At 34.2% G+C, this 13,460-nt stretch overlaps 1 protein-coding gene across 1 annotated transcript in view; it reads left to right on the forward strand.

The window, feature by feature from the left end:
• LOC119071883 overlaps window positions 1–13,460 on the forward strand; it is a 148,760-nt gene that overhangs the window by 105,252 nt on the left and 30,048 nt on the right. Inside the window, exons 3-7 of the mRNA XM_037176982.1 lie at window positions 4,644–4,774; window positions 5,964–6,132; window positions 6,203–6,305; window positions 6,532–6,609; window positions 6,713–6,901. Coding sequence (XP_037032877.1) covers window positions 4,644–4,774; window positions 5,964–6,132; window positions 6,203–6,305; window positions 6,532–6,609; window positions 6,713–6,901 — 670 coding nt within the window. The remainder of the gene's footprint in view (window positions 1–4,643; window positions 4,775–5,963; window positions 6,133–6,202; window positions 6,306–6,531; window positions 6,610–6,712; window positions 6,902–13,460) is intronic.

Raw genomic sequence — 13,460 nt, forward strand, 5'->3', positions numbered from 1 at the left:
GTTGATACCGTGAAATGTATTTACTCTGTAAATCTATACAGGATCGCTCTATTTTCGAATGTGTTCAAATATTTGACTAATTTTTAGTTTATAAAATATAAATATTTTGATGAAAAGCACACGAATGTGTGATTGAATAAACTTTTTCCTAGACGCGTATTCGTGAATTGAACAACGTCAACGGTATATGATTGGTAGTTATGGAACTCATTGAAATTCACAAGAAATTCTCACTAGCAGGAGCACTGATTTGACTAGGGACCTGAATAATCTAGTAGCCCTATATTTTTCAATTTATGTCAGTGTTCATTTGAGTTCATTTTCATCCATTGTATTAGGTCCATTATTTGACGTTTCGAAAATGAACCCCTTTTGCCTGATTTATTTCACTCTGCCGTGACTGATCTTTTCATAACAATGTAATTTTGGCGGGTTTCGTTTGTTTCTTTCGTTTTATTTGTTCCACACGTATTCCATCACATAGAAGTAGCGGTTGTCTTTACGCTGCTTCAATTCCACACGTACGTGTGAGTGAAACGACACTCTTTACGCTTCTTTTGTTGACAACATGGAGAGCGATATGGAACAATTAAAACTGCAGAATGCTTACCAATTACAAACTTTAATTGAGTTGAGTTTATTTAATTGCCGAATCTATTACTTTATTTGATCGACTTTAACTAAAAATCATAATTTATTTTTGTCGTCGGTGTACATAAGGTGATTAGCCAATAAGAGTCATTGTATCAGTATCAGGCCTATATTGTTTCATATATTACAATGTATGAGTGCCACTTATCAGATGATATAGTCTCCCGTAAAAGGCTGGCCTTACTGTATACCAAGCACTAATCAAACCATTTCATTGTTTTGAGTACTCGATATAAACGGTGAAGGTATCACTGGTCTGGTACTTCTTTAGTATTTGATATCAAATCTTTTACTTCATTAGCTTAGAACACACCCGCCCTGAACAAAAATAAAGTTTTACCGAAAATGCACCCAAAAATTGATCGCTGTTCTGAATAGAGGGACCCTAGGGGAGTTCAAAACGATGGTCCGTTAAGCTGGACCAGATGCTTCCCCAGCCCATACAATTTTTTCCTTAGTTGTATGGTTGTGGGGAAGCATCTGGTCCAGCTTAACGGACCATCGTTTTGAACTCCTCTCCCTCTATTTAGAACAGCAATCAATTTTTGGGTGCATTTTCGGTAAAACTTTATTTTTGTTCAGGGGGGGGTGTGAGAAGTACGTCTTGCATTATATGAGATTACTGGTCAGAGCGTTTATTTTCGTCGACATTGTCGATAACAGATGACTTGTAATTGTCAAATATTTAATTTTGTTCCGTTTTATTTAAGTTAATTAGAAGATGCCATTATTTGCCTAACATTAGAGAAATTTACCGTTATTTGCACATGTCTTATTGCAATTCTGAAGTTTTAGGCAAATACTGCCACAGATATAGATGTATCGACAGATCGACAGCTCAATGTTTCTTGAAAAATCAGCAATTATCGACGATCGCTTGTTTTGAAAATGATAGAAAAAATTGTTTGAATCATAATCAGAATTAATAATAAATGTTCAAGAATGTAGCAAACTATTTTCAATTTTAATCGATGATAAAAATGATCTGATGAAATTTGGCTATAAAATACCTCAATTTCCGTGCAAAAATTGAAACATTCGGTGCACTTAATTGCAAATAGATTGCCCCCAAATCATTTGCCACGAATAAAAGCGATTAAAATCATGTAACATAACAAAACCGGTAAAAAAAATAGAATATCACAAAACTGGTTATAATTATGTTGACCCACATTATTAAAATATTTATTCGCACATTCTATTTGGGATGCGTGGCTTTCATGTTACATTGCATAAATGTTATCGTAAATTATGCTGTTGATGTATTATCAACCACTGGTCTAATTAAGCTGCTTATAAATTATTCTAAAATGAACGTATTGATTATTACGTTATTCAGTTAAATTATTTGTGGTTATTGGACAATTTTGTATATTACGATCGAACCACACATATGGCAAAGGGTTTGGTTATTAATTCACTAAATTTGAGGATAAATTCGATGTTACATAAAGGTTGCATTTACTTTGTCAATTTATAAGCTGGTTCAATAATTTAAACGTTCGTGTCTGACTCAAATGATTTTTAAGTACACCGTTCTTGGTATACTTAATGTTATGGTTTGATGCTGAAAGAGAATTGCAGAATTGAACACAACATACCTACAAATTAACTGAAATGTGGTAAGTTCTTGGTGGGCACAGACGAAATAAATAAAATATTTTCATCGATTTTCTGCCAAAGATTTTGGTTGGTTCCACACAAACTGTGTGGGAGGAAAGCTCGATTGACCGATTTATATGCCAATTAAGGGAACGAAATTGAAAATTCTGACATGAATATTGAATTATTCTATTTTAATCACACGGTTACAATAAACCTTTTCTGGTTTGTCAGTAAATTGCAACTTTATCACTAAAAATAAAAACAAGGAAACAAAACTCAAATTGTTCGACTCGTCGCATTAAAAAAATGGAATTCCACATTTTTGTTTGATGGAAAAATCACTGCGTATGTATAATGCTAAATCAATGGAAACCTTACTCGACACTGGTTATGGTTGTGGAAGTTTACTCGCATAGCAACAATTTTAATTACAAAAATTTCTGTGAAAATTATGAATGATATTTCTGCCATGAATACACAATTTTAATTACGATTTTCTATGGGCCATTAGTTGGTACATTGAAATTAGTTAATTAAAATTTAAAAAAATGGAAACTCAAAATTCGATGAAAACATTTATTCAGACCATTATTTTAAGTCAGATTATCTTCAATTGAAATTGTGCTGATTGGCGAAACTAATTAGTATAATTGAAACAAGGACCGACACAATCCAAAAAAAATGTTAGCTTTGCATGTTAATCTAAAAAAACATTGAGTTTTGTAAAAAAAAATAATCGCAGATACAAGGCAGCTCAAGGCTGTCTTTTCAGATAACATTCTAAAATCGGCCATTCAAACAAATTTTTCGACAAATTTCTTTAACTATTGTCACGAGGCTAGTCATTTGTTATAGATGGCAAAGACAGAAATATCGAAGAAGTATGGCTAGTCTGGCTGTTTTTTTTAAGGGTGTTTTACATTCTTACACAAATAATTATAGAACAAGACTGGTAATAGGACTGGTAATGTGAAATCTTGCTTCAGCGTGCAATAGTTATTTTTCTTAGGGCATCCTAAAAAGCTTTTCGGAGGCGAGCTCTGAAATCTAATTTTCCAACAAATCCTTTTAGCATAAGTTGGGAACAATGTTTTTCTTAAACGACGTTGGAAATGCGCCACAAAGTTGCGATATATAAGCCCTAGATACAAAAAATTCCAAACGACTTTTTTGACTCGTGGGATTGCGAAACTTCTGCCTTCGGCTCCTCGTGCAAACATCCCACGAGTCAAAACACAACATTTGGAAGGAGGTACGTAAACGCAATGTATTATTAAGAGCATACTGACATCTCAACTATTGAAGTAATTAAGTGAAAGAGTTTGCACTAAAACAATTGAAGTAGAAGATTTAATGTACGCAGTTTTGTCTTCGCCCTTCGTAAAAGATTAATAAATCAGTAACAGAAAGAAAATTAAAAAAAATCTCAATCTGGGTCGCTATCTGTTGTAACAGTTACTCCACGTTTATTTTCGGGTGTCAAATTCGTGTGGAATATTCACATTAATATTCATGCTTATGTCACCGATTACACTTATAATTTGTCTGGGGAATTGAACGGTTCATTGTTACAGCAATTATTCATTCTCATTGTTATTACCTATAATTATAATTAGCAGTAACGTACATTATATACTGTAATGACTTCCCGTTAGCAGAAACAGCATATACTCTGTACAAAAAAAGAAGTTAAATTTCAAAAAAATTGTTGAAATTTTCCTCCTTTTTTTTCCAGCAAACTCACTTATGCTCTCGAATGAAAGATTTTAATTTTATTGCACGGAACAATTTATGCATTTTTAGCAGATATTCATTAAAAATGTAAACCTTCAAACAAAATTCCTTGTAATTAATTAAAAATACATTTCCACATATTTTCATTTAGTTCACTAATTGGTTCATTTTAAACCGTAGCTTGAGCATTTAATATTTTTTTTATGGTTCGTTTAGATTATAATTACTTGTAATTACAAAGAAAGCATCCATATAATACACCCAAAACCAGCTAACAACGATATGAACACTTTGTCGGTGAAACAATATAAAAGTTGCCGAAAAAGAAAAAAAAAGAAAAAATTAAACCATTGAACGAAGCACTGCTGTCTCGTAACAGAATATGTTCTGCTGTATGAACTCTAACTTACTTTATGGATGGCAAGTTATAACAAATATAATTTGTGTAGATAACTACTATTCTCGTGTATGTTACATAGCGCGTATATCTGTATACGGTAGGAAGGAAATCACCTCCATGGGCCCCTAGCATCAGCTCAGCATGTACTACATTATATGATATTTTGTTCGGATGTTAAAGCTAAAACTGTTCCAGCAAACAATTTTTCATTTTTCTCATTCACAATTTTTACTTTTATTCTTTTTCTTTGCAGCCTGTAACCGAACGTTGTATGGTGAAACTGGTAAAACCTATGAGCTTGAAATTCGTAAGCCCAAAGTGTTCCCATTTGTATGTCATCTGAACTTTACAGCACCCGGTGGACTTTATGGAGATATAATACAAGTAAGAAATTTTCTATAATGGTTTACACTGCGAGCGCGAAAATATGCTTTTCTGGTTTACGTTGCTTAGGATGTGGTTGATAGGGGGTTGGGCAACGGTTTCTGGTATTTATGTTATGTGATGGTTTTGTGTTTGAGCGGCGAAAAAGGTTACCAGTAGGACACAACACAACAGAAAGGACAATTCCAATTTTTTTTTTTGTTTATTATTAATCTCTGTTGGAAGTGTGGTGTTCACATTATAAGCCTGGTACTGACATAAAATTAAAAATTATTAGAATTATTATCATTACTGGATCCTTCCTATACATAATACAGGACGGAGATTTTTGCGAATTTATAAATAAAAAAAACGGGATGATAAACACCGTAATGCATACACAACGTCTGACAGAAACACTTTGAATATTTTATGGCCCTATGGTAGCTCGGCATGCCTTCTCTCGCCATATCAATAAATCATTTTCACATCGGAATTGTCGAAAGATTTGCATAACAGTATAACGTTTCGTAGAATATCATAAAATGTCAGAATTTGATTGTCGGTATAACAATAACGGTTCGTTACTGAATACTAAGTGTTTTATTCGCATCAGAGATGTAACTAACCGACTAACCAACAATACGCAAACTTTCCTCTTTAAAGAAGACAAATTGATTACATTTCGGTTTAGTAGTTTTACGTGCGTCCTTACGTGTTACGAGGCTTTATCTATTCAACGTCGAGCTTCATGTAAAACTGCCCGACCGTACAAAAGATAGGGGATCGGGGAACGTCGAGTCCTCTGAGTGAACGGTTGCTCTAATAATATATAATAGAAACTCATAACACACACTATATATTCATAGCAGATGGTGTTACCTTAACAATTATTCGCAAAAAAAAATGTTTCTGTCCGTTCAATGTGTATTGTTATGCAGCATAAAACGCTTGTAATGGGAAACAGACACATTAAAATACAAAAAAAAACCTTTGCGATAATAATACCAACGATAATACCCCACCTGAAAGGTGCGAATGATAATTTTGATTAACATTTATGTACACCGGAGCATGTAAATGCTGTTGAAGGTGGTGCGGTCGTGTGTTTTTTTTTTTATTTCACGCCATGAGCCACTTATACCGATCGAAAAAAGAAGAAGAAGAAGCACCCCCTAATGAAATTTGTTTTATTTTCTCTTCTCTCCAGATAAACGTTGATAAATTTAATGTCGGACGTTTTTTATCACATACAAGCGATGGCTGTCCCGATGGATATATGACAATATCTGAACGTGATTTTACGCCAATGGATGGTCGATGGTGTGGCACAGCTTGGGGCTACAACGTATACTACAGCGAAAGTTCGTCGATAACCGGTGAGAGCACGATTTCATTAACTGAAATTACGAAGCATTCTGCAACACCATTTCCAATTTCTAATTACAGTTTCACTGAACATTTATAAGCTTTTACAACAACAAGGCTTAACGGACAATTTTTCATTTAAATTGACCTACAAATTTCTGAAGAGAACTGATGCGAAATTAAGGTAAAATCAATTACGGCCAGAGGGTGGGTGGGGGTTTGGTGAAAAGAAAAGCTTCGAGTTAGCTTTTCCGTTTTGTAGCCATTATTTGTGTTAGTTATTGCATGAATGTATGAAGCTGAAACCAAAAACCAATAAATTCTCTTTATTTCTTTTCATTTACAATCCCCTGTGCACATGTTGAATCAATTTGAACAAATTACCACTCATATAATACGAACATGTTTAGAACTGAGGAGGGTATATGGACCGGGGATCATGTAGCTGGTAGCTACTGCAACAAAAATGTATACGACTGTGACAGACGGTAAGAATGTGCCGTTTATTTTATACGTTTAATTTCTTCGAATCGTTGAATATTTTAATTAAAAACTTTTCGATTTTCTACATTTGTCTCGTATATACACCAGAGTGTGCCGAATCCGTTCGCCCAATTTTCCGGGAATGTATCCACGTAACTTAACATGCAAATATCATATACATCATCGGCCACCGCCGACAGGATTGCATGCGATGTTGGTAATCCGACAGCCAATTGGACAGAAAATGTATCTGAAGGATCAAGATCGTCAACATGAACAAACCGATCGTTCACCTAGGTAAGTAAAAAAAAACCCTTCGTAAATAATCCGGTGGTTTGTAAATGTTTCCTGATGTAGCGGTTGAGCAGTTTAAAGTGTTTCGTCACCTCTACTCTCAATTATTGTCCAATAAATTGTAGTGATAAAGAAATTCTATAGTCGACAGTCTCTGAGCTAAAACAACTAATAGATAGGCTTTCAATGATTTGATAAACTGAGAGCGAGAGGCGTACCCTGATTCGGCACAACATGTGTAGATGGTCACTCGAGACTGCAGGTTAAGTGTGACAATGCGCATCGCATGCCTAAAAAATTGTTTTAAGAAACGACACGATTAACATGACGTAATCATTAAATCTGGTACTTTTGTTGTTCAAATTTTTTTTTCAATACAAAATCTTTTATTTCTATCAATTTAACGTAGATTTTGCACCGTACAGTTTTATATAACACTACCTGTAGGTATAACATTGCTTACGTTTTATTTGTTGTCGCTAACAGATGAATAGTCATTTAAGCAAGGAAAGGTTTTATGAAAGGTTACCCAAAAAATTAGTATTGCTGGTAGTAAAGGGACCCTAGAGGATACAAACAAAACCACACCGCAAGGTCTGAGCTGATCCCTTCTCATACAACATTTTTTTCATTTTCGATTTTCTCTCTATATTTGTAAGGAAAATCTGCGATTTTTCGACTTTTTTCAGTGGTTAGACCCGTACGAAGTACTGGGGTCTTATAGGTTTTCGCATACGTTTGTAACACGTCGAATTGGACTCCCTGAGTAAGGGGAAACCTATTGTGGTTGTCTAGAGATGCCAAATCAGTGAAAAAAAAAATGTCCGTCTGTCCGTCTGTCCGTCTGTCTGCACGATAACTTGAGTAAAACGCATCCGATTTTGAAAATTCTTTTTTTCCCCGTTTGGTAATGTCAAAAGACAGGCTAAGTTCGAAGATGAGTGATTTTGGATCGACCCCTCCTGAGCTGTGGCCCAATAAGTGCTTTACGGTTTTTCGAAGATATCTCCGGACATTTAAACGTTACACTTGTAAATGTAAGTGATACGTCAAAGAAACATTTACAACATATACAAACATATGCAAACATATATCAATGAATCTAATCAAGTAAGGCATGACCCGAAAGTACTTAAGCTCAGCTTTCCAACGAGCCCAAACTGACCCGGAACGATCATTTATAACGGCCAAAAAATTCGGATAAAAAACACTATTTTTCCAACTTCGGAGATCTTCCACCAGCAACCAGGTGTGGCTCGAGACTGTGTGAGGCCCGTTTTGAGGTCTACTGGCAAAGACCTTTCAAACCATGTATATATCCATCCCAGACGAAATGGGTCCGATTTTGATAGGTGGATTTTCAAAAGAATCCCTCTTACGTGTGTTATCTCACTGGCCTTTAATTTTTTGTATTTGAAAAGATATGAAAAATTTGAATTTGTTTTCAATGAATCTGAAAATTTGGCTGCACCTCTTGTAACCTTCTTACATTAAAAGCACATTATTTGTCAGACATAAGCTGTTATTATCCTTTCTTTTTTCTGTTATGGACATCGATGACGAAAATAAACTATAAATTATGTATATTGTGGTCTTTTGTGGTAAATTGAACGTAAAAACAAATGAAGTAACAGATTTTGTCTCAATATATCGAAAATGTTTCGATCGAAAAAAAACTCTTAGATTTGTTAGCTGCTTACCATATTTGATAGATTAACAAACAAATATAGCGAAAACAGAGTCTTGTGGTTGCATTTTGACGCATTGGGAAACAATAAAACCAGTAAAACCATTACTAACTTATCATTAAGATGCTCATTCTGCATAGGGTGCCAACGGAATTCATTTTTAACTCAACATGTTCTTGCTAATAGAAAAATAAATTAAAATTGTTACCATCCAACGAAGGAACAAATATTTTTCTTGTTTGATTATTCATCGAACCTGATCTGAATTGATAAATCCTCTTCTGATTTCCGAACAAGATAAAGAAAAATCTCTCAATCAAATTCTAATTCAGAATTTCGGATGAGATTGAACCCTTATCCGATCCGCATTTGCATGGATATGAACAAAATTATTCAAATAAAATTATATAAATGTCTCGAACATAATAGTTTCCAAATCCTTGATAGCAATCCCGGCAATACTTAAAACTTTCTGTACATTCCGCCCCACTTCAAAAAACTATAAATCCCTTTTCCACCAACAAAATAATACGTTGAAGTACTCCAAAAACTTAGCAAATAACTTAACTCGAAATCAATTTTAATTATCCCAACTCATCATACCGCAAATAATAATTATTATCGCTTATATTTCAGATTTGTTCAATGGCTTAGTGCTCAGTTCATATTCCCCACACACAGTTATGTACCCAACTAATAATCAAAGTCAGTCTCATACTTTACAGTACTAGCTCCATTATACACATACACACAAACTATAGTGCCTCCACTTAGAGGCAACTCTCTAAATCAACCAAGAACCCACTCATACATTCCCTTTTCTTTTGCATATCTCTACACTGTCTAATTAAATAAGTTATAATATTTCAGTGAAATTTATGTGTTTTGTGTATTACGGATTTAATACTCGGGTGAGCAAATCATTTTCTCTGATCATCTTGTTTCGAATAATTTTATGCCTTCCCCATGCAAAAGGAGCAACAAATATAGAAATTTATTTATTATTATAAATGACGACGAAAAGTTTTCCGTTTTGCTCATATTTATCTGGGAAGCTGGCTTGTATATTTATATGAGCTTCGGTCATAATATACCTTGGAAAACTATTTTGTATAAACACCAATGCGGACCATATCCAGGCTTACCATACAATACATACTCTCGATATATACATATATTATAATGTGGGATCACTACTCCACATATATTTGAGTATATTGGTTTGACGTGGGATTCAGAGAATTCACTATTGCACCATGCGGTTCACAAAAATACACATAAATCCAAATTAAATTTGTAGTTTGAGCAGAAAACAAAATGAAACTTTATTAGAATGGTTGAAATGTAGAAGTAAAGAGGACACATATTTCGGAAAAAGGCGAGAAGTAAAAAAAAGAAGCTGGCTGGCACACCGTGTTTTATGGATTTTTCTGTTGCATTTTCCACACGTATATATCTGGAAAAAGTTTCGTGATTTTTTTTTTCACTCTGAAAACAGTATTACCAAGAGTGTTATAACCTAAGTATGGAATGGAGATTATATTTATGTATTTGTCAATTTACTTCAAGAAAATTCTGAGGTGTGTGTGTGTGTCGATGAATTTTTATGTCATTACTCCATTTTTCGTGTGGAAGGAAACAGCGAATTTTGTTGCAAAACTGTGAAGTAAAATTATCTCATTGTACTTATATCATGTGCCAGTATACTCAAAGGAAATTAATATGTGCACTTCTGCAATTTTATATTGTCTCTCATTTTGCGTTCCATTAAAACACGGGATTATGTGTAGCATTAAACGTGCAACGGATCGTTGCTGAAGGGTCGTAATAAGGTAATACTATGTAGAGTAAAAGAAAAAGTTATTCTCTAGCTGAACAATGGTACGTACGTTTCTGTTAATTGTGGATTGAGGCGATGAAATGTTCATTTAATATAATTACATGGTTTCGGTGTATGTTTCCATTTTTTGAATATACGCTGACTTTTTCGACTATAGGTTAAATATTAATTTAGAATGTCTAGCGTTAAGTTCCGTTTCCTTTGGTTTTACATTGATGTGATGGATCCACTGATCTTTCTCAAATTTATGCACAATATTCTGAACAGAAGTTTTCACATTATCTTGCATCTCTTTATCTAATCTCTATCGGAACGAAACTGGAATACTCGCTTCGACGTTCGACGTTCGAATCGTGACAACAGCAGAAAGAATAACTTTTGCAGCAATGAAGTATTTAACGAGGTACATCCTTTTCATCAGAGGTCTTCATCATTAGTAGGATTTATTTCAAACCTTCAGATGACTTTCTAAATTTACTTTTACAAAACGAAATCTTTTGACGGCGTCTTCACTTTTTAACGACAACGACGAGAAAAAATAAGCTATGAACTTTGCACTATGCGATCCGATACAGCAACATAAATGTTAAAACAAATGAAGTAAAAGATTTTCTACAAATCGGTTGAAAATATTTGTAACGAATGAAGTCACAGATTCGTTAAACATATTGGTGCGAAAAGCCTGTAAGTTTACAGACACTTTCTATGTCAAGCAATTGACGCTGGTGTAATAAAATGCCACAATTTATTTATCTTGACTATGTATCACCTACGCCAAACATTCTAGGCTGGTTAGTCAAAAATTATTGAAATCCTTGACTGTGTGTCAACCGAGGTATCGCAAACAAGATCTTTGAACTTTGACCAAGCAAATCAAATTTGTTCACATTTTCAGGCAGATCAAAGCTCTCTAGGTTGACGTGAATCCATTCAACGCGACGGCATTAGTAAAACCCTTCTCACTGTTCATTTTGAATTTTTGGCGTACTTACGGCATGAACTACGACAGCGATGTACTCTGATACAGTTTGTTCATTTCATTTTTACACAGTTTTAGATATGTCAGAGTTTTAAATGTAACCAGTCAATTAAGTTCTTCCCAAATTATGAATTTTTGGCGCAAAATTTAAAATTTCTATCGCGAATTCAAATATTGCGCAATTTGGGAAGAACTTAATTGACTGGGTACATTAAAAACTCTGACATATCGACAATCTTTAGAAACTGTGTAAAAATGAAATGAACAAACTGTAAGACGTAATGTTTAAATTAATGAAGTAAAAGATTTTCTATGAATCTGTTAAAAATAGGTAAATCTAAAGAAGTTACAGATTTAATGATGTAACATCGATCCGTTTGCCATCTGTTAAAGATTTCAAAATTGTTATAAATGAGAAGATGCTAATTAATTGTGAACGAAGAAAACCCACATAAAGACGCCGAACACTCAAACGGCTCAGCGGTGTGTTACTTTAAATTCCGAATGTTAACGTCAGATCTTTAATATTTTCCATCGATTTTTCCTTTTTTTCATTGTCTTACTACTTCAGTTGACAAATTTTTCCACCGAATCCGCTCAACCGTAACAAATATTTTCTGACCTTTTATGCTTTAACCCAGTACAGATGCTGTGAAGCGAAAACTCTTTCGTCCAGCATTTTTATTGTCGTTGGCTATACATTTATTACTACTCAACATGTGCCTCTTAAAACGTTAAGTGAACGTAAACAAGTCGTTCATATCTAATTAAATCATATAGGAACATAAAGAACGGAAGGGAAAAAAAGGAGCATAAAAAGAAAAAATTAGGCGAATGCGTTTTCCTTTTCGACATCAAATACAACACGCTTTTTACGATTTACGAATTCGTCTCTTAAGCTAATGGAATGGTTACATGAAATTATAGAGCTTTCGGTTCATTATATCTCCGTCACATCTATTACATTTTTTTTTTTTTTTAAAACATGGAAACATGAAACCATGTTTTGACACCTTTATTGGTATGCTATAGTACAATCTTAACTTATATGTTAATTTATTACTATTGATGACAATTTTACCAACTGTCTCCCTGCGAGAGACAACCAGCCGAACGTGTGCGAGTTTTTCCATTCCATTGATTGGATCTCATTGACGGTAGCATCGTTCACTGCGACATCTGTTTTTCAGCAACCCAGACCTTGAGAACATTTTTCTTCAATGACATAGCTAAGCACTTTACTATATCGCTTGCTGATTGCTGATTGAAGAGCTTTTTTCCCATGATAATTCCCCACACCTAAGAACTTCTTTTTTTGAGAATGTCTTCTACGACGTAGCCAAGCACCTTACTAGATCGCTTGCTGACTGCTGACTGAAGAGCTTTTGTTCCAACCATTTGCTGGTAGATGGCGATTGGTGTCTGATGTATTCGCTCGTTAGATTCGTATATCACATAGCATTAATAATTAATCTATTACATGATGTCCCATATATAGTATACCATAACTATGCTCATGTAATTTATTGTTTGTTATAACACAAACATATCTTCGAAGTGAATACGAACCGACCATAAAAATTCGAAAACTTCAAAAGATCGCTGTCGTCATAAAGATAAAATAGCCGCAAATAATATGTAATCATAACATCTTTCTTTTATTCTCAGCGCCCAGGCATATATATATATATAAGTGTAACGACACGTGAAGTGCTACATGTAGAGGATAGAACGTATCTACTATAAAAGTGCTTAATATCATGCTCTATCCCAACACATATAACTTTATCAAAACATAATCAAAATCCAAACTGATGTCATCTCATGGATCATAATAGCGAAATATGTTTTATGTGTCGTAAAAACGGTTCATCATAGACAAGAGGGATGTATTATTATATGAGAGGACAACTGTTATCTCTCGGCCTAAGTTTAATAAAGCAAAGAAAAAAAAATAAACTTCGGCTTTCAATAAAAACAGTCGCCTCGTATAATATTGTTTTCTCTGTATCCACACCCAAATACAAAGTTTCTGGAACATTTTTGGTTGAACTT

The sequence above is a fragment of the Bradysia coprophila genome (assembly GCF_014529535.1).
Source record: "Bradysia coprophila strain Holo2 chromosome IV unlocalized genomic scaffold, BU_Bcop_v1 contig_5, whole genome shotgun sequence".
Lineage (NCBI taxonomy): Eukaryota > Metazoa > Arthropoda > Insecta > Diptera > Sciaridae > Bradysia > Bradysia coprophila.